This window comes from Protopterus annectens, chromosome 11.part0 (assembly GCF_019279795.1).
Source record: "Protopterus annectens isolate FY-2018-M chromosome 11.part0, PAN1.0, whole genome shotgun sequence".
Classification (NCBI taxonomy): domain Eukaryota; kingdom Metazoa; phylum Chordata; order Ceratodontiformes; family Protopteridae; genus Protopterus; species Protopterus annectens.
Genome location: NC_056745.1, coordinates 455,539,121 through 455,561,424, shown reverse-complemented (window position 1 = coordinate 455,561,424; position 22,304 = coordinate 455,539,121). Strand labels below are relative to the sequence as shown.

At 41.7% G+C, this 22,304-nt stretch overlaps 1 protein-coding gene across 3 annotated transcripts in view; it reads right to left on the bottom strand.

Moving 5' to 3' along the window:
- Positions 1 to 22,304, bottom strand: part of PPP1R12A (protein phosphatase 1 regulatory subunit 12A) — a 2,492,399-nt gene that overhangs the window by 1,224,412 nt on the left and 1,245,683 nt on the right. For all 3 annotated transcript variants that reach the window (XM_044087956.1, XM_044087957.1, XM_044087958.1), the window contains exons 11-12: positions 17,954 to 18,051; positions 17,741 to 17,863 (exon numbers count right to left, since the gene is read on the bottom strand). In XM_044087956.1, coding sequence (XP_043943891.1) covers positions 17,741 to 17,863; positions 17,954 to 18,051 — 221 coding nt within the window. The remainder of the gene's footprint in view (positions 1 to 17,740; positions 17,864 to 17,953; positions 18,052 to 22,304) is intronic.

The following is a 22,304-nucleotide window of genomic DNA, read 5'->3' as shown; positions in this document are numbered from 1 at the left end:
TAGATAAGCCAAAGGGCAATGCAGAGAATTGATAGTGGATTGAACCTGCAAGAAATCTGAGGTATCTTCTGCAGCTTTGTCTGATTGGGACATGCAGGTATGCCTCCTTGAGGTCCAATGTTACCAACCAAAACTCCTTGCCCAGCATGGGAAGAAGCTGCTGTAATGTGAGCATCTTGAATTTTGATGCAGTAAAAATGTGTTTAGGATGGATAAGTCCAAAATGGGTCTCAGTCGGTTCCTTTCCTTGGTACCAGAAAAAGTCTGGAATAAAACCTTGACCTTGTTAGGTGAGTAGGTACCTCTTGAATAGCTCTCATGCCTATGAGCTTTGAAATTTGTAGTTGTGCCTCTGCCCTTTGATTATGTGGCAGGTTTGGCATGCCTCTCATTTTGGAAGAGTGTGGAATTGAAATTTGTAGCCTCTGTTTATAGCGTCCAGGATCCATTTGTCTGTTGTGACAATATGCCAATTTCTTGGAAATAATGCCAGCTTTCCTCCCAAAGGTGCTGCCAGCTGAGACTTGCTTGGCATGGAAATGAGGGAGTCATTGGGTTTGTTTCCTGTATTGTTGTGCACTGTCTTTGCCACCTCTTGGTGCTGGAGTTTGCCATTGTCGGCCTCTATATGATCCTTGTGATTGCACTCTGCCTTGTCGTCTGTATCTACCTCTTTGGGGCTTGTCAGTGGCTGGAAAGGACCAGTTTTTTGAAGGCCAATTTCTGCTAAAACGTGGTGGTTGGACATGTAAAAAAGCTTTGACAGTTTGCATAGATTTGGCATTTTCTTCCATTTTCCGTAATATCTCCTCAGCATTAGTACCAAACAACACATCCTTTTGTAAAGGAGCATCTAGAAGTTTAGCTTTCACATGATCAGGCAAGCTTTGTTCCCTAAGCCAGGCATGTCTGAATGACTGATCCTGTAGCAGCAGCTCTACTTGAGGCCTCTAGGGCATCATAGCCACATTGTAAGGTGTGTTTAACCACTTGCTCTGCACTATGCATCATATCCTGCAACTCCTTCAAATCTGGTTGTTCAGATTGAGACATTTTATTCCTTAATTGTGATAACAGGAACTGTTGATATTTAAGCATATGAAACTGACAATTTAAGGCCCTCATGGCTAGGGTGGCCGAGGCATATGCCTTTTTTCCCCACCTTTCTAAGGATCTTGACTCTCTTTCGGCAGGAAGTGGATTCTTGGCAGTAGAGGCCTTCAATCCCTTGGGGCCTTGAGAAATGGTTTCAGGGTCAGCATTATGGCTTTGTAGAGAAATTGGTGAGAGTTAGGAACTCTGTAGTACCTATCAGGTTTGACTGGTGCAGGAGGCAGGGAATCCGGGTTAAGGCAAGCCTCCGAATAAACATCATCAAGTATGTCCAAAACAGGAGGCATCGCCAGAGGTCTGTGTTGAGGTAACAAAAGAAATTCCCCAAGTCTTTTCTTGGAATCGGAAAAGTCTTGGCCTTCCCAATGGAAGTGTTGCCTCAAAGTGTGCAAGGTTTCCCCAAAGGAAAAATCCTCAGGAGGAGATGCAGAAGGAATGGACTGCTCTGCATCCGAATCTTCAAAAGGGGAGTAAGAGTGTTCCTCTACATCAGAATGTTCTGATAAAATGGATCCCTGATCAGAAGAGGGAGAATCTATCTCCACTCTGGGTCTCTTGTCTGGAGGGGGCTGAGAACCCCTGATAAGAGTAATTAAATCCTCAGCCATTTTAAGCATCTGTTTTTTAGGCATGGGGCCTGGAGAAGGGCCCTGTGCAACAGGCCTCTTGGGATGCCTGGCTGCCTTGGATTTAGTAAAGGCCTTAATAGAAAAGGAAGATGAGGGTCTAAAGACACCATGGGTGGAAGTGGACCTATCCACATTAGGAGGCTCAACATTAGCAATGGCTTGGTGGTTGTAGTCTGGGAAAGGGCGAGGTACCTGTGGTCACGGTACACAGGACACCGCCAAAGGAGTGTCGTCGGTAGTCAGGGACTGCAAAGGCGTCTCGCTGAGAACCGGACCACGTGTAGCCGGTTTTGGTGTGGTGTCGGTGGGGACCGCGGACCTCGGCGTGTCGGTCCTTGTCCTTGCGTTTTTGGACAAAGCGGTAGTCGGAGTCTCGCGACATTTTATAATCAAAGGCTTTACCAAAAAGTGTTGGGCGAACACCTCAGGCGCTTAATAGTGCATTTATTGAAAGTAAGCGCCAAAGCGACAGCCGAGGCGTCGTGGTCTGGGCCTAAACAAGGTATGCAGAGGGAATGGAAATCCTTATCGCGGTATTTGCTTCCCACAAGAAATACAATTATTAACTTTTCTGACATCGGTCTGAGGCAAGAAAAGTTTCCCCAATGGGGTACTTAGCTTTAATGAAACGGTTTCCAATTTTCGTAATTCAGGAGCTGGCTGACCGGCACTTGCGAACTGCTTCTGCTTCGGGCACCGCGGCAAAAGACTGAAGAACATGGCGTCGGCTGTGTCTTATATACTCTGGCCTCACTGGCGTCAGGAGAAAGCGACACCAACCAGCCGGACCTAGACTTTGGAATTCGGCCGACAGAGGACCAGCCTGGACGCAGAGAACCCATCTGTGATTACTGCAGCTGTATGCACGATGAACATCAGGGTCTGAAGAGATAACATTTTGAACTTTGCAACTGTGACAAATGCTGAGAAAAGAAAGGGCTAGCCCAGGCCTCCAGGTCCCTTTCTTTCTTTCTTTGGCACCAGAAAAACTGAATAAAGCCCTTTGCCCATCTAGCAGGCAAGCACTGGTTTTATAGCTCCTGGGATAACATCTGTTCTAGAACTGGAGAGAACTTGGAAAGGACAGCACTCTTACTACCATGTATATTCCCTGTTGAATGACTGAGAATCGATTTATCTAGTGCCACAAAGCTTTATGTAAACAAGGAGAGATATTGCTGGTGGAGAGGAGCCTGAAAAGGTCAAAATTCAACCCTGACCTTTTGGACTGTCTTTGTTCTGACAGTTCCCCTTCTTTTGGAGTCTCCATGCCATCACTTACTAAAATTCTCTTTGGTGGCTACATTGCTTCTTCAATTGGTTTTGCAAAAAGGATGGAAATTTTTTCTTTGCTTTAAAAATGTTAAGTCTGAGGATTTGGGTCACCCTTTGAACCAATTTTCCCCTCTCAAACATCTTAAGTAACTCAATTACAGATGGGCCAAACACAACTTCCTTGTCCAGGGGAGAATTTAAAATGTCAGTTTCATCTTTAATTTTAAATAAATAATTTTGAGAATGTAATCAAGCAAATATTCTCATAAATGACCCAGAAGTTACAGACATGGAGGCAGTAACAGCAGTCATAACAACACTTTAATGCATGTTTAATTAAATGAGAAGCAGATACTAAAGACATCTTCAAAAGACCATCACCTCAAAAGAGGGAAATTTAACAGTTAACCTTTTCATGTTCTCAGAAGACAGAAATAAAAGATGTAATGTAGAGCTTGGCAGTTGAAATTTCTGAATGTTAAAGTGGGTGAAGTATAAACTTTCTTCCCAAATTTATTAAATGCTTTCAGTCCGTGTCAGAGGAATGGGATTAGTATTAGTAAGTCTAGCAAAAGCAGTTTTGGGTAGGGAAATTATAGCAGACTCTGCTTTAGGATTAGAAAACAAGTCTTTTTAACTGCTAATTGTTGCCACTGACACTTCCCTACAAATTAGCCTAAAAAAAAAAAAAGAGACAGATCATTGCAGCACCCCAATAATGAGAATGTCCCATCTGACACATTTGGTATTTTAGCCCCACTATGAGAGGCAGTAGCATGACATATGAATTGCCACAAAGGTACAATAGCTGGAGAAGCCCAAACTACATGAAAATAATCAGCCTACAATCTTTTACATCTCTCACAACCCAATGCAGAGTTCCACCCCTTCTCCACTCCTCCAGAAAGTGCTGCCAAAGATTTAGAAATTACAAAGTGAAGCTTGATACTGAGCTACAAGGGTGGTTAGTGTTCTTGCAGACCTACAGCCACACCTCTACATTAAACAACCTCCTCAGCCAAGCTTCCCACTTTTCTTGCAATTCCTTTTTACTATTATCCTCTCCATCCATTTAACTGAGGTATATCTGATAAATACTTATCTTGTCCCAGTTTTCCTTCTCACCAGTCCCTGGACATTGCCTCTGCACTGTGCTTAACAGTGTTCTGCCATCTATCTCTTTTCTTAACAGTAAGGAAAGTAGTAAGGAAAGCTGTACATATCCCCATCAACATAAAGTCTTATTTGATCCTTACCCCCTCAACCAACATTACATATCTGATCCAATTCTTTCACCAAATAGGTTTGTTACCCACCTGTATCTTAGGGTTTTCACAAATTATATCCCATAGATTGATGAATCATTGTGCTTTCTTGGCTAATATTTGATGCATCCACCGTTTGAAACCCCTGGGTCAAACACCTTATTGGCTTTCTCAACAGCCACCTTTGAAGCCACAGCTTTATTGTATTATAGTTCCACCCAAAACCATACGGTCTTGTTTTTCCTCTCTCAGTTCCTGCCATACTACTCAGGCTCCCTGCACACTGTGCTAAGTTTGGAACTCCTAAACCCCTCAATCTCACATGTCTCATGATGCGTTTCCACCTATTCCCAGTCTCCACTTGTCCTATACAAGATCCATTAAGTCACTCTGTAAAACCTTAATTCACTTTGACCCATGTAGCTGGGAACCAATACCTTAGAGAACCATTTTCACAGCTTGAATCCTGTGGGAAAAAATGGATGAATTTTTCCACCATTTCAAAAATTTTTCTTTCGACAAAATTTATCAAAGAGCCTAACATTTTGTGCATCACATCCTGCAAAGGGAGAACATGCAATAAAAGACTACTGAAGAAAACCTACTCATTCATAATGTACTTGTATTGAAAATTTTCATTTTGAGGTTAATATGCATGACATGCTTAACCCAAACTTAAAAGGTGAATGTGTGTCACTTTATACTTACAGAAACTGTATGATTATGAATTTCTGGACTGCTTGACAAAGTAACAGATGTACCAGTCACTACATTTAATTCCTCTCTGAGTCTAGCTAAAGGCCTGCTAAATGCATCAAGGTCACCAGCACTGAAGACAGAAACTCTCTTGCTTTTATTATAATTAAAAGCATTTCTCAAAACAACCCTAGTGGCCTCTTTCAGCCAAAGCAAGAATGTCTAACTAATCTTTGTAAAAGTGTATGCACAGTGGTCAGGATTCAGAGAGAAAGAAAAAAAATCGGGAGGCCAAGCATGTCTACGTATAACAGACCCCGTTGACAGCAGCTCTACATGAGGCCTCTAAAGCATCAAAACCACACTGCAAGGTAGGTTTACCCACTTGCTCTGCTCCATGCAACAAATCCTGCGACTCTTTCAAATCTGGTTGTTCTGTTTGTGTCATTTTGCTTTTCAACTGAGATAACAAAAACTGTTGGTACTTTAACATATGAAATTGACAGTTTAATGCCCTCATGGTTAAAGTGGCTGATGTATACACCTTTTTCCCCACCTTTCTAATGCTCTGGAATCTCTCTCTGAAGGTAAAGGGTTTTTAGCAGTAGAGGCCTTTATTCCCTTGGGACCCTGTGAAATAGTTTCTGGGTCAGCAGTATGGCTTTTATAAAGGAACTGGTGAGAATCAGGAACCCGGTAATACCTGTCTGGTTTAACAGGGGCTGGAGGTACACAATCTGGATTAAGGCTGGCTTCTGCGTACACATCATCCAAAATATCTAAAACAGGAGGGATAGCCAGGGGCCTATGCTGGGGGAGCAATAGAAATTCCCTGAACCTTTTCTTGGAATCTGAGTAATCTTGGCCTTCCCAGTGGAAGTGTTCCCTCAATGTATGCAGGGTTTCCCCAAAAGAGTAGTCCTCGGGGGGGGGGGGGGGCGAGGGAATAGACTCCTCAGCATCTGAGTCTTCGAAAGGGGAATAAGCATAATCCTGGTCCTCAGAATGGTCTGAGGTAATAGAAGCCTGGTCTGAGGAAGGGTAGTCTTCCTCCAATCTGGGTCTTTTGTCAGAGGGGGGGTTGAGAACCCCTGATGAGAGTGATCAAATCCTCAGCCATTTTAAGCATCTGCTTTTTAGGCATGGGGCCTTGACAGGAGGTCTGAGGACCCTGTTTTTTTAGTTTTCATGGCAGCTTTAGATTTAGTGAAGGATTTAATAGAGAAGGTGGAAGGCCTGAAGACGCCTTCAGAAATGGCAGGCCTGACTAAATTTTCAGTTTCCCCGCCAAGAGTGGCGTCAGTATCTGCAGTGGGAATGGAGACCGAGGAGCCTGCGACCTCGGGTACTGAAGTCACCAGTAAAATAGTATCATCGGTAGTCAGGGGCTGCGTAGGCGCCTCGCTGAGAACCGGTAGTCGGCCTAAGCGTGGTCTCAGTACTCGGTGCAGACCTCGGATGTCGGTCCTTGTCTTTGCGTCTTTTGCTTAAAACTGGTGTCGGTGTATCAGACGACATGATATAATTAAATTTTTTGCCAAAATAATGAAGGGCGAACTCCGCCCGGCACTTAATAGTGCGCTTGTTGAACCTAGCACAAAAACGGCAGGCTGAGACGTCGTGGTCTGGCCCTAAGCAAGGTATACAGAAAGAGTGGAAATCCTTATGCGGTATTTGCTTCCCACAAGAAATGCAATTATTAACTTTGTCTGACATCGGTCTGAGGCAAGAAAAGTTTCAGCGGGTACTTAGCTTTAAAGAAGACTTCGGCTGAAATACTTTCGTAAATCTCAGGAGCTGGCCGACCGGCATTTGCGAACTGCTTCTGCTTCGGGCACCGCTCGGCAAGAAAGACTGAAGAAAATGGCGTCGGCTGCCTCTTTTATACCCCTGCCGCACTGACGTCAGGGAAGAAGCGACGACAACTGACGCCGGACCTAGACTTTGGAATTCGGCCGACCGAGGACCAGCCTCACGGCAGGATAACCCATCTGTAATGACTACAGCTGTATGCACAATGAACATCTGGGTTTCATGATTTTTGGAAATTGTGACCAAGTTTATCATCGAAGTTTTAAGACCATTAGTTTCTCTTTTTTTTCCCTCAACACTCGTGGTGGTTGGAACTAGACAGATGCCTGTGCTTGTTCATTTTTTTATACTTCTTGATAAAAAGTGACAAAATCATGCGACAGCCCATAAAAAACACTTTCCTCTAGCTCACACTGACTTTCACAGAAAAAGTCAAGTTTCTATCATAAGAATAAAGTGGAAACTTCTTGTCCCAAAGGGGACTTATCTGCCTAGCAACAGAAAACCATTTGCAGACCTTGAATCCTTGGAAGCTCGCAAGAGAAGCACTCTTCTGAGGCAGGAAAACTCTGCAGGACTTAGTACCCAAATAGCTGACTTTATTCAGCTCTGTTCAACCTGATAATGGTTTGTGTGCTTGGAAGGTGACCTTAAGCTCTGCTGTATCCCAGGCAGGATATAACCCATAAAGCTACTGAAACAGTGACCAAATTAACATGTCCTGTTGCCTTGGCCAAAAGGGAGTTACCCCAATCTCTGTGGAGTCCTCCTGAATCTTTAGAAGAAACCCTGGATATCAAACAAAATGATGGAAAAATAGAGAAATAAAGTTTCCCATCTATGGGAAAAAGAAGACATCTTGTTTTCCAGGTCTGTTTGCAAGGAATCCTGAAGATTTTTTTTTCAGTTGTCTGTTCTGAGAGGAGGCAAACAAATGCACTTGAGGTGTTTTCTCACAGCTGGGTCAATTCTTAGAAGACCCCAGGCTGAAGTTTCCATTTGTGAGGGTCTGTCCTTGCACTGCTTAACTTGTCTGCTGCAAAATGTCTGACAGAATGTACAAAGCCTGAAGAATCAAAATGACGTGAGCTGCTACCTCCAAGGCGATGACAGCAAAACTGCAGACAAAGATCCAGTAACCCCACCCCCGGTCTATGTACCACATCACTGCAGTGTTGTCTGTGAAAACTTGTGAAGGTCCTGGAGACCAGATAGGATTTAGAAATGTCAAAGCACTTAACAGTGCCATCATCTCCGATATTTATGTGCTATTGCTCACAGAGTTTGCTCTATGGAACTTGCACATCTTTGGAAAGTTTCTCCACACCAGGATTGAAGCATCTACTGTGAAAGAATGAACAGGAGGGAGAATGGAGGACCTGGACTCCAAGAGAAGTGGTCTACCCATCACAGAACCTACCTCCATAAAAAGCCCAATACAGGGATCTGAAAAGACAAAGGATGGACATGCTGAGTCCAGACTGACCTGAGGTATCACTGGAGTTTTCTCATGTGAAGTATGGCGAGGGGAATCATTTGCATCTTTGAAGCCATGTACCTCAGAATCCTGAGAAACTCCCTGGCAGAAACTTTGTTTCAATGGGAAAATTTTAGGAAGAACTTTTGGAACATCCTTACTTTGCCTAGAGAAGAAAGGCTCTTCCCAAGGCAGAAATTTGGGAATCTAATATACATCCCAGGAAAAAGAAATCATCTTTCATCCCTTCTCATAGAATTGAAGTTCACTTAAAAACCTAAACTGAGAAGAAGATTCTTAACACCTGCTAAGGACTCCTGCAAATATAAGGAAATATGTAAATGCCATGAAGTCTGCAATAACTAATTTCCGTAGCCAGACATTTTGTCAGTACCCTTGGAGTAGCAGGTAGTCCAAAAATTAAGAAAGAGAACTGATAACGTGAGTCAGATGCACAAAAAATCTTTAGAAATGTCTGAAATGCTTGCCAAAAGAAATGTGACAGTAGCAATCTTTTAAGTTTAGCTTTATCATGAAAAATGGTACAGGGACCAGAGATAAAGTACAGTTTTGTACCTACCATAAATGTAGATGTTCGAGTGCTAATACAGCTGCAGTAATCACAGATGGGTTTCTCTGCCGTCAGGCGGGTCCTCGGTCGGCCGAATTCCAAAGTCTAGGTCCGGCGTCGGTTGGTGTCGCTTTCTCTCCTGACGTCAGTGAGGCCAGAGTATATAAGACACAGCCGACGCCATGTTCTTCAGTCTTTCTTGCCCCAGATGTCAGGTGCCCCCAGAAGGAAGGCAATACATAAATAATATATACATATACACATGCAATGCAATATAATCCAAAATCAGTAGTTGCAAGCAAATAAACCATAGAAGGATAACCCAGTCAGGTTGTATGAAGAGGGGGTTAGGCCCCATGCCTTTACCAAGTGGGGAAGGCGGGAGGGTAACCTGTACTGCAGCTGTATTAGCACTCAAACATCTACATTTATGGTAGGTACAAAACTGTACTATGTTCATCGTGCATACAGCTGCAGTAATCACAGATGGGTAGAGTCCCAAAGCTACACACAGGGTGGTAGGTACTAGGTGGAACTGGGATGAGCCAGAATGCCCTGCAACACAGCAGTGGCAAAGCCTGCTCTAGTTTTGGAATATAAAGGCATGTGGTAGTGTTTTGTGAATGTATGTACAGAACTCCAAGTGGCTGCCTCCAAAATGTCTTTGGTAGGAACTCCTCTGAGGAAGGCTGTAGAGGTAGCTGTGGCCCTGGTGGAGTGGGATCTGATGCCTGTGGGAACAGATTTCCCATGATATGAACAACAAAACCGTATGCAGTGGCCTATCCACTTTGAAATTGTCTGCTTGGTCACTGGCTTCCCTTGAGCCCCTACAGCATAGGACACAAAAAGTTGTTCTGATTTCCTGAAGGACTTTGTTCTGTCCAAATAATAACATAGCTGCCTATGGATGTCTAAAGAGTGTAGCAGCCTTTCCCCTTTGTTTTGGGGATTGGGGTAAAAGGTAGGTAAGTGTATGGCTTGGTTTAAAGCTACCCTGGATACCACTTTAGGCATAAATGACGGGTTGGTACGAAGGGAAACCCTGTCCTGATGGAAGATGAGGAACGGCTGCATCGCCATGAGGGCCTGTAGTTCCGATACCCTACGAGCTGAAGTGATGGCCAGAAGGAAGGCTGTTTTCCAGGACAAATATTGCAAATCTGTTGAGGCAGCTGGTTCAAAAGGAGGCAATGTTAATTTTTCTAGAATGTAATTAAGATCCCAAGCTGGTATTGGTTGTTTCCTTGGAGGTCTTATATTCTTAGCCCCTCTGAGGAACTGTCGTAAGAGTGGGTGAGAAAATAAAGGTGGATCCGTGTTGAATTCTGCAGAAATGGCTGAGGCATGGATTTTTATGGAAGAAAATGAAAGTCCACTGTTCAGCAGCTCAGCTAAATACTGTAATACCCGAGGCAAATTCAGTTTTCTAGGGTCCTGGCCTTTTTTCTCATTCCAAGAGCAAAACCGTTTCCATTTTGCGGTGTAAGCCTTTCTAGTAGATGGCCTTCTGGCCTCCAAAATGACATCCTGCACCTCCTTGGAGAGTAGGGTCTGTTGTGGTGTTAAGGAATTTTCCATGCAGCGAGATTGAGTGTTTTCAGCTGACTGTGAAGAGTTTTGTAGCTGTGCTGAGTCAGCAGAAGAGGCATTAGAGGTAGGGACCAGAGAGGAGTATGTGTTAGACTCCTCAGGAGCGGATACCAGTGTTGCCTTGGCCAATCTGGAGCAATCAGTATCATCTTCGGTCTGTCCGCTCTTGCTTTCAAGAGCACCTTGGGCAGAAGAGGCAGAGGTGGGAAAGCGTAAACTGTCCATGCTGTCCAACTGAATGAAAGGGCGTCCACTCTCCAGGCCTTTGGATGAAAGGTCCTCGAACAAAACTTTTCCAATTGATGATTCCTGTGGGAGGCAAAAAGATCTATGTCTGGCCTCCCCCACGCTTGTATTATCTCTGTAAACACTTGAGGATGCAACTTCCATTCGTGTGGATCTGTCATATTTCTGCTTAGATTGTCTGCCAGCGTGTTTTCCAATCCTGGCAAGTACTGTGCTTGAAGTTCGATTTTCCATTCCAGAGCCAAGTTCCAAAGAGTCATGGCTAGTCTGCACAAGTGGTATGAATGTGTTCCTCCTTGTTTGTTTATGTACCACGTTACTGTGGTGTTGTCTGTTCTTATTAATTGTCCAGGATGCAGGAGTTCCTTGAAAGCTGTAATTGAATTTATTACTGCTAGCATTTCTTTTTGATTGATGTGAAGGTGCTTTTCCTTTTGGGACCATTTGCCCTGAATGCACCTGTCTGTCATGTGTGCCCCCCAGGCGTAATCTGAGGCGTCTGTTGTGATGACTTGATTTGCTTGAGGCTTGCAGAATGGGAGGCCTGTATTTGCTTGACATGCTTGGGCCCACCATAGAAATTCCTTTTGCAAACATGGAATTATTGGTATTATTGTTTCCAAACTGTGACTGTGTTGAGACCATAGGTTTTTTAGGTACCATTGAAGTTTCCTCATATGCAACTTTGCACATGGGATTAAAAGAATGCAAGATGCCATGAAGCCCAGAGCCTGCAGGATTTTCCTTGCAGTAAGCCTGGTACATTTTGCTACTATTTTGAAGTACTGAGTTAGTTGCCCCTGTTTTTCTGGCGTAAGACAAGCCATCTGGGTGTTTGTGTCCAAGTTGGCACCCAGGAAAGTTATTTTCTGAGATGGTGTTAGCCTGGATTTCTCTTTGTTGATTGTGTATCCCAGAGAATGCAGTAACCGTGTTACATAGGCCAGATGTTCCAGAAGTATGTGCTTGCTGTCCGCTTGGATCAGGCAGTCGTCCAAATAAGGGTAAATTTGTATCCCTTGAAGTCTGCAGTAGGCAATCACTGATGCCAGGCATTTTGTGAATACTCTCGGCAGTAGATAAGCCAAAGGGCAATGCAGAGAATTGATAGTGGATTGAACCTGCAAGAAATCTGAGGTATCTTCTGCAGCTTTGTCTGATTGGGACATGCAGGTATGCCTCCTTGAGGTCCAATGTTACCAACCAAAACTCCTTGCCCAGCATGGGAAGAAGCTGCTGTAATGTGAGCATCTTGAATTTTGGTGCAGTAAAAATGTGTTTAGGATGGATAAGTCCAAAATGGGTCTCCAGTCGGTTCCTTTCCTTGGTACCAGAAAAAGTCTGGAATAAAAACCTTGACCTTGTTCGTGAGTAGGTACCTCTTGAATAGCTCTCATGCCTATGAGCTTTGAAATTTGTAGTTGTGCCTCTGCCCTTTGATTATGTGGCAGGTTTGGCATGCCTCTCATTTTTGGAAGAGTGTGGAATTGAAATTTGTAGCCTCTGTTTATAACGTCCAGGATCCATTTGTCTGTTGTGACAATATGCCAATTTCTTGGAAATAATGCCAGCTTTCCTCCCAAAGGTGCTGCCAGCTGAGACTTGCTTGGCATGGAAATGAGGGAGTCATTGGGTTTGTTTCCTGTATTGTTGTGCACTGTCTTTGCCACCTCTTGGTGCTGGAGTTTGCCATTGTCGGCCTCTATATGATCCTTGTGATTGCACTCTGCCCCTTGTGCGTCTGTATCTACCTCTTTGGGGCTTGTCAGTGGCTGGAAAGGACCATTTTTTTGAAGGCCAATTTCTGCTAAAACGTGGTGGTTGGACATGTAAAAAAGCTTTGACAGTTTGCATAGATTTGGCATTTTCTTCCATTTTCCGTAATATCTCCTCAGCATTAGTACCAAACAACACATCCTTTTGTAAAGGAGCATCTAGAAGTTTAGCTTTCACATGATCAGGCAAGCTTTGTTCCCTAAGCCAGGCATGTCTACGAATGACTGATCCTGTAGCAGCAGCTCTACTTGAGGCCTCTAGGGCATCATAGCCACATTGTAAGGTGTGTTTAACCACTTGCTCTGCACTATGCATCATATCCTGCAACTCCTTCAAATCTGGTTGTTCAGATTGAGACATTTTATTCCTTAATTGTGATAACAGGAACTGTTGATATTTAAGCATATGAAACTGACAATTTAAGGCCCTCATGGCTAGGGTGGCCGAGGCATATGCCTTTTTTCCCCACCTTTCTAAGGATCTTGACTCTCTTTCGGCAGGAAGTGGATTCTTGGCAGTAGAGGCCTTCAATCCCTTGGGGCCTTGAGAAATGGTTTCAGGGTCAGCATTATGGCTTTTGTAGAGAAATTGGTGAGAGTTAGGAACTCTGTAGTACCTATCAGGTTTGACTGGTGCAGGAGGCAGGGAATCCGGGTTAAGGCAAGCCTCCGAATAAACATCATCAAGTATGTCCAAAACAGGAGGCATCGCCAGAGGTCTGTGTTGAGGTAACAAAAGAAATTCCCCAAGTCTTTTCTTGGAATCGGAAAAGTCTTGGCCTTCCCAATGGAAGTGTTGCCTCAAAGTGTGCAAGGTTTCCCCAAAGGAAAAATCCTCAGGAGGAGATGCAGAAGGAATGGACTGCTCTGCATCCGAATCTTCAAAAGGGGAGTAAGAGTGTTCCTCTACATCAGAATGTTCTGATAAAATGGATCCCTGATCAGAAGAGGGAGAATCTATCTCCACTCTGGGTCTCTTGTCTGGAGGGGGCTGAGAACCCCTGATAAGAGTAATTAAATCCTCAGCCATTTTAAGCATCTGTTTTTTAGGCATGGGGCCTGGAGAAGGGCCCTGTGCAACAGGCCTCTTGGGATGCCTGGCTGCCTTGGATTTAGTAAAGGCCTTAATAGAAAAGGAAGATGAGGGTCTAAAGACACCATGGGTGGAAGTGGACCTATCCACATTAGGAGGCTCAACATTAGCAATGGCTTCGGTGGTTGTAGTCTGGGAAAGGGCCGAGGTACCTGTGGTCTCGGGTACAGAGGACACCGCCAAAGGAGTGTCGTCGGTAGTCAGGGACTGCAAAGGCGTCTCGCTGAGAACCGGACCACGTGTAGCCGGTTTTGGTGTGGTGTCGGTGGGGACCGCGGACCTCGCGTGTCGGTCCTTGTCCTTGCGTTTTTTGGACAAAACGGTAGTCGGAGTCTCCGACGACATTTTATAATCAAAGGCTTTACCAAAAAAGTGTTGGGCGAACACCTCCAGACGCTTAATAGTGCATTTATTGAAAGTAGCGCAAAAGCGACAGCCCGAGACGTCGTGGCCTGGGCCTAAACAAGGTATGCAGAGGGAATGGAAATCCTTATGCGGTATTTGCTTCCCACAAGAAATACAATTATTAACTTTTTCTGACATCGGTCTGAGGCAAGAAAAGTTTCCCCAATGGGGTACTTAGCTTTAATGAAAACTTCGGTTTCCAATTTTTCGTAATTCAGGAGCTGGCTGACCGGCACTTGCGAACTGCTTCTGCTTCGGGCACTGCGCGGCAAAAAAGACTGAAGAACATGGCGTCGGCTGTGTCTTATATACTCTGGCCTCACTGACGTCAGGAGAGAAAGCGACACCAACCAACGCCGGACCTAGACTTTGGAATTCGGCCGACAGAGGACCCGCCTGACGGCAGAGAACCCATCTGTGATTACTGCAGCTGTATGCACGATGAACATCAGGGTCTGAAGAGATAACATTTTGAACTTTGCAACTGTGACAAATGCTGAGAAAAAGAAAGGGCTAGCCCAGGCCTCCAGGTCCCTTTCTTTCTTTCTTTGGCACCAGAAAAACTGAATAAAGCCCTTTGCCCATCTAGCAGGCAAGCACTGGTTTTATAGCTCCCTGGGATAACATCTGTTCTAGAACTGGAGAGAACTTGGAAAGGACAGCACTCTTACTACCATGTGTATTCCCTGTTGAATGACTGAGAATCGATTTATCTAGTGCCACAAAGCTTTATGTAAACAAGGAGAGGGAGATATTGCTGGTGGAGAGGGGGGAGCCTGAAAAGGTCAAAATTCAACCTGACCTTTTGGACTGTCTTTGTTCTGACAGGCGTTCCCCTTCTTTTTGGAGTCTCCATGCCATCACTTACTAAAATTCTCTTTGGTGGCTACATTGCTTCTTCAATTGGTTTTGCAAAAAGGATGGAAATTTTTTCTTTGCTTTAAAAATGTTAAGTCTGAGGATTTGGGTCACCCTTTGAACCAATTTTCCCCTCTCAAACATCTTAAGTAACTCAATTACAGATGGGCCAAACACAACTTCCTTGTCCAGGGGAGAATTTAAAATGTCAGTTTCATCTTTAATTTTAAATAAATAATTTTGAGAATGTAATCAAGCAAATATTCTCATAAATGACCCAGAAGTTACAGACATGGAGGCAGTAACAGCAGTCATAACAACACTTTAATGCATGTTTAATTAAATGAGAAGCAGATACTAAAGACATCTTCAAAAGACCATCACCTCAAAAGAGGGAAATTTAACAGTTAACCTTTTCATGTTCTCAGAAGACAGAAATAAAAGATGTAATATGAGAGCTTGGCAGTTGAAATTTCTGAATGTTAAAGTGGCAGAAGTATAAACTTTCTTCCCAAATTTATTAAATGCTTTCCAGTCCGTGTCAGAGGGAATGGGATTAGTATTAGTAAGTCTAGCAGAAGCAGTTTTGGGTAGGGAAATCACTGCAGGGTCTGCTTTAGGATTAGAAAACAAGTCTTTTTAACTGCTAATTGTTGCCACTGACACTTCCCTACAAATTAGCCTAAAAAAAAAAAAAAGAGACAGATCATTGCAGCACCCCAATAATGAGAATGTCCCATCTGACACATTTGGTATTTTAGCCCCACTATGAGAGGCAGTAGCATGACATATGAATTGCCACAAAGGTACAATAGCTGGAGAAGCCCAAACTACATGAAAATAATCAGCCTACAATCTTTTACATCTCTCACAACCCAATGCAGAGTTCCACCCCCTTCTCCACTCACTCCAGAAAGTGCTGCCAAAGATTTAGAAATTACAAAAGTGAAGCTTGAAGATACTGAGCTACAAGGGTGGTTAGTGTTCTTGCAGACCTACAGCCACACCTCTACATTAAACAACCTCCTCAGCCAAGCTTCCCACTTTTCTTGCAATTCCTTTTTACTATTATCCTCTCCATCCATTTAACTGAGGTATATCTGATAAATACTTATCTTGTCCCAGTTTTCCTTCTCACCAGTCCCTGGACATTGCCTCTGCACTGTGCTTAACAGTGTTCTGCCATCTATCTCTTTTCTTAACAGTAAGGAAAGTAGTAAGGAAAGCTGTACATATCCCCATCAACATAAAGTCTTATTTGATCCTTACCCCCTCAACCAACATTACATATCTGATCCAATTCTTTCACCAAATAGGTTTGTTACCCACCTGTATCTTAGGGTTTTCACAAATTATATCCCATAGATTGATCAATCATTGTGCTTTCTTCTCTAATATTTGATGCATCCACCACGTTTCGAAACCCCCTGGGTCAAACACCTTATTGGCTTTCTCAACAGCCACCTTTGAAGCCACAGCTTTATTGTATTATAGTTCCACCCAAAACCATACCGGTCTTGTTTTTTTCCTCTCTCAGTTCCTGCCATACTACTCAGGCTCCCTCGCACACTGTGCTAAGTTTGGAACTCCTAACCCCTCAATCTCACATGTCTCATGAGTACGTTTCCACCTATTCCCAGTCTCCACTTGTCCTATACAAGATCCATTAAGTCACTCTGTAAAACCTTAATTCACTTTGACCCATGTAGCTGGGGAACCAATACCTTAGAGAACCATTTTCACAGCTTGAATCCTGTGGGAAAAAAATGGATGAAATTTTTTCCACCATTTCAAAAATTTTTCTTTCGACAAAATTTATCAAGAGCCTAGCATTTTTGTGCATCACATCCTGCAAAGGGGAGAACATCGCAATAAAAAGACTACTGAAGAAAACCTACTCATTCATAATGTACTTGTATTGAAAATTTTCATTTTGAGGTTAATATGCATGACATGCTTAACCCAAGCTTAAGGTGAATGTGTGTCACTTTATACTTACAGAAACTGTATGATTATGAATTTCTGGACTGCTTGACAAAGTAACAGATGTACCAGTCACTACACATTTAATTCCTCTCTGAGTCTAGCTAAAGGCCTGCTAAATGCATCAAGGTCACCAGCACTGAAGACAGAAACTCTCTTGCTTTTATTATAATTAAAGCATTTCTCAAAACAGCCCTAGTGGCCTCTTTCAGCCAAAGCAAGAATGTCTAACTAATCTTTGTAAAAAGTGTATGCACAGTGGTCAGGATTCAGAGAGAAAGAAAAAAAAAGAAAACGCGTATTGTGAAGGCAATGGATATACGGCATCTAGGTGCAAAAATGAGTGAAAAACAATGGCCTGGACTGCATAAAATCGAGCATGAAAGCAGCGATGCTAAGATGCCAACACACTGGAAAGAAAAGATGGACAAACCTGCAACCGAAATTCTCTGATAAAAAAATCCAAACTCTTTAGCTGCTGCACAGGAAGATAAAAACTGGACAATGGACGTCTGTTCCTCTGTAGAAAGAACAATTTTCGCCAACAAAGACAGTGGCAGAAAATGCTGAAGAAAGCTGCACAAATTAAATCAGAAAGCCACTGAGGTTTTTTAGTGGTAGGAGTTTGCAAATTAAGGGCATACTTTCAAACACGGATTGACAAATATCCACAGTGAATTAAAGCACAAGCAATAGAATACTACAGACATTAATATTTAATAATTACAAATGAAGAAATCTAAAAAAACAGGAACAAATCACCACTGACAGAATTACGCTCCATCTGTAGTTAGTTTTGGTAGTAAAACATTTTCATTAGGTGAAACAAGTGCTCTTTGGTTAAACTTTCTTAAAACCTGACAATCACAAGCAGAATGAGTACTTCTGCTAAAAACAGCCATTTATCAGAACCACAACTTCACTATTTTTTTTAATTCCAAGGAGTTACCTTCTATAGTAACTAGGTGTGTTCTGTGATAGTAGTCCCTCAGAAGACAAGTTCTTCTTGATGTCATCTTCCCACCTTCGTCCTGTGTATGAACCACTACGCACAAGACTAGCAGCAGAATCCCTAAAAAAAATCAACACCCCAAAAAGTTATTACTAGGAAAAGCTTCTCATGCAGTGCTTGGTAATATTGTTACTGTAATTAACAGGTCACCTGTTTTCCTTTTCTTCAATATCTGAGGTGCTAGCTATCCGTCTGGCAGGTACTGTAGGTGTAACATAAGCAAACCGAGTTCCTTTACTGTCTTTTTCCTGAAATAGAAAACCCCAATTTTTTTAACAATTTTAAAAGAAATATTTTATTTTTGATTTTTTAAAACAAGACACTTAAATCGTCACTTGCAAATCCTAAAGCTACATTAAAATAAGCTTGCAATACAAAAGTTAATGTTATGTTGGCTACAGTCAGTTGTGAAACCGGTTTTAATGCAATATCACAATAAATGAGCAACATTTAATATGTCCAAGTGCTTTGATATATAACCCATCATAATTATGCGCCAATCAAAATACCTTAACTGTTTTCATTCTAATTACAGTATAGACTATGAATTACTCCTCTCTTTCTACATGTATCTATCTATATCTATCTATATCTATATATATATATATATATATATATATATATATATATATCTATATATATATATATATATAAAATACATATACAAACACGTGTGTGTGTGTGTGTGTGTGTATATATATATATATACATATATATATATATATATATACATATATACATACATACACATACATATATATATATATATATATATATATATATATATATATATATATATATACATATACATATAGTATACATATACATATATATATATATAGATATATATATATGTGTGTGTGTATATATATATATATATATATATATATATATATATATATATATATATACACATACATATATTAATCTATGACGGGTACTGCTCTGAGCTGACTGAATTTCTTCGTTTTCCCCAATTTAACAAGACTATATTAATTTATTGTAACTGCACTTGTGTGTGTGGAACAAGATTTCTTTTTTCTGGGAAAGGAATTATAAGCCATAACACCCACAATTTGCTCATTCTAGTCATACTACTTCATTAATCAGCACTACTTTAACAGCCATCAAAAATGTCCCTTTTATTGACTACAAATTTAACAAACTCAAACGTGAAGAGGGAACAGATAAATACACATATTTAACACAATTAGCAGTGCTCATTGTTTGTAAACCACTCACAGTGTCTGTTTTTATACAACCCACTGGATCACTAGGCTTTGCAACTCTTCTATATTTTCAAAATTTAGGGTGAAATTACAACTGCCAAAAAAATGGAAAGTGGGCAAGTAGAAACATTATGTCTTAACGGTTACATGCTCTACCATAAATGACAAGACACCCTTCAGTATGTAGAACACAGTATCCTTCTTGAATGGAGGAAAATGCTTCACTTGAAAGGGAAACTAGATCATTTACTAGGTAAAAGATAAGGTAAAACAAACTTATTTGAGAAACTGTGTAGCACATACCTCTCAACCTCTTATTATAAGAGGATCTGGACAAAGCCTAAAATAATGGAGGGGACAAAGACCCTCAAATAGGGACAGATTTTAAATATTGCTCTTACAGACTTAGAAAGTTGCTAAAATAACAGCATTTGTCTTAGCATGCATTTTCTGAAGGAAATTACGTCAAACTCAAATGTATGACATTATTTAGTTATTTCCGTCCTCAGTGATTTGCCAGAAAACCACAAACAAGCTAAAAATCTGAGGCAAAAGTCTGGACAATTGAGAGGTATGGTTTAGCAAACAGAAAAGCCAGAAAAATTCAAATGCAAACCATATTAACTGTTCGCTAAAATGAGCAGCAAATGTGAATACAACTGTATGAGGATCAAGACTTAACTTTGTTCCATCTCAGGACACTTACTGACAAAGGGCGGCTAATGCAGAACAGCAGTTGTTTCTTAAACAGTAAAAACACAACAAATTTTTATGTTTTAAAGCCAGTGTGACATACTTCTACAGCACTACATTGCAGTTCTTTCTGATTAGATTCCCCAAACTATTACTTGACATCAAGTCACTTATGAAAGAAAGTCTTCACTGATGCTTACAGATGCATTTAACTGTACTCTGTCTTTCAAGTGCATTACCACTTCTCTCTTGTTGATGAAGTACAGCTTTCTGTAAGGTACTTACCACAACAGAAGATCTTTTAGAAGACATCACAAACAATAAAACAATACATGGGTCTTTCTCACATATGCAATTCTTCTACCCCACAAGAGTCTTCATTAGCTTTGTTCATACTCCTACGAAAACTTTACTACTCTCATGGCAGCATTTCACAGAGCCTTGGCTGATGCAGAAGGCACATGCACAACATGCAGTGTTGTTAAGAGCAAACTGCTGTTCAAGGAGCTTCTGGCCCTCAAATAAAAGGTGACTACTGTCAAGTTACGGTTTAGTAAAACCAGCAAAACAGCGTACAATTTTTAAAGGGGGTGGAAGATCTACTCTTAAAGGAAACACCTTAAACACAGCTGCACTATTTTCTTTGGAAAGGATCAGTGTAAGAATAAATCATAACATCTGGGTAGATTCCCACGAGGTATTATCATAACCCACCTCGTGGTTGGACAATCATGGAAGCCAGGCAGCAACTATGACAAAATGCATTTTACCTCTGGAATTAATTTCATCTTGAAGCAGCTATAAACTTTCCTGAAATATGCTTCAGATTTAGCTGCTGATTAACAGACGTGTACTATACACTTCATAATAAAAATGCAACAAGGTCAGTGATTTACTTTGTTATTGACTGACAAAACAGTTTTTCCCTTTTTTGAATAAAACTAAAAAGGTATACTTGTGTAGTCAACTTACTACAACTACAGATGTTCCAGTATGGGGTCACTGATGCAGTTACTTTCCCAAGGAACTCTGCTAGTAACATATGTCTGCACTAGCCAGACATTCACAGGCAAACACCCCTCCTATTTGGCCAGACCACATCACCTTCACCACAAATGTCTGCATGCACCTGGTATAAAGGTTAATGTGTGTCCAGCCATCTTTGGTTCTTTTTTGCTGAACACATGCATAGTGTACAAAGCATCTGAGCAGCTCATCAGGTTATGCCACATCAATCCAGAGCACAGTATCTGTTGTAGAAGTAATCCCAGTTGGATAACAGCCTTTATGCCACTGTTGTGATTATAACTTTTGAATTTGGCATGTACCTCACTACACACTTGCAACAACTAGATAGGCCGCAAAAGTACCTCACAAAGACGCTCCTAGGCCTTAAACACTTGTCCTATAGGGGACAGACGCAAAAACTCCAACTATTCTCTGTCTCATATTGCCTACTTAGAGGTGATCTCTGCTTGACTTACAAAGCCATGTCTGACCCAGCTCTGTTAGAAATGCTACATCTAAAGAAATCCCAATCCCTCCCACACTACATGCTCCGGAGACCTCAACCTCATTACCACAATCAACAGAACAAGCTGGAGGGGACAGGTTCATAACCCAGAGACTGCCCATGCTATGGAATAGGCTTCCCATACATGTCAAGCGGAGCACCTCAGTGGCCCTCCAAGAGAAATCTTGATGAGTGGATGGGAAATAGAAAATTCACCCCGGGGATCACTCCAGTGGCTCTACACGACAGAGGCTCTGGGAACTAAGATAGGGTGGCACGATGCCAGGGTAATCCTATGGGCTAGGCTTGTAAAAGTCTCCAGGGCCATTAGTCTAGGACACACCTATGAACCTATGACTGGCATTTGACAGTGCTAGTTCTTTTCAATTACACACAGCAAAAGTCTGTTGGGCATCCTTCTTTAATAGAGTTTTGCTTTATGAAGAGAAAAAAAATTCAGTCCCCATCTTGAATTATTTTTAATGGTCAACTTGCTCAGAGTTGACAAATCTCAAAATGATCTCTAGAAATTTTTTTTTAATAAAATACAGTAATGAGTAAAAATTTTGACTGCAGACTTGAAAGTACATTTTGTACTTTTTTTGTTTTATTAAGTGACCCATTAGCTCTAAGGCTTCTTTTACTTTAAGTGGACAGCTATGCAAAAACAAGGTGCACATTTTGGTTTTCTAAAGAAATTCTACTACACAACCTTAGACTGTCTTAAAAAACAACATGTCTCCATAGTTATCCCTTACCAAGCTGAAAGAGGAGGACTCCTTTCCTCCTTGGAATAATGAGGAAGAGGTTAAATAAGTCAAACTAATTCTGAATGTGTTAAAATGTTGCTCCCTTTCTTTGCTGAACTTGAGATGTAATTAGATTGATTTGCTTTCTACTAATTTTTGACTAAACTGCTTAGTACTTCCTTTCTACAAAATGGCTGAACTCTAGTGAAACTCTGACACTGAGAAGGATTTACATATGTCCTTAAATGAAGACATCATTCTAACATTTTCAAAGCAGCAATATCTAGTAGATGGCAAAAACATATAATGTGTCACTG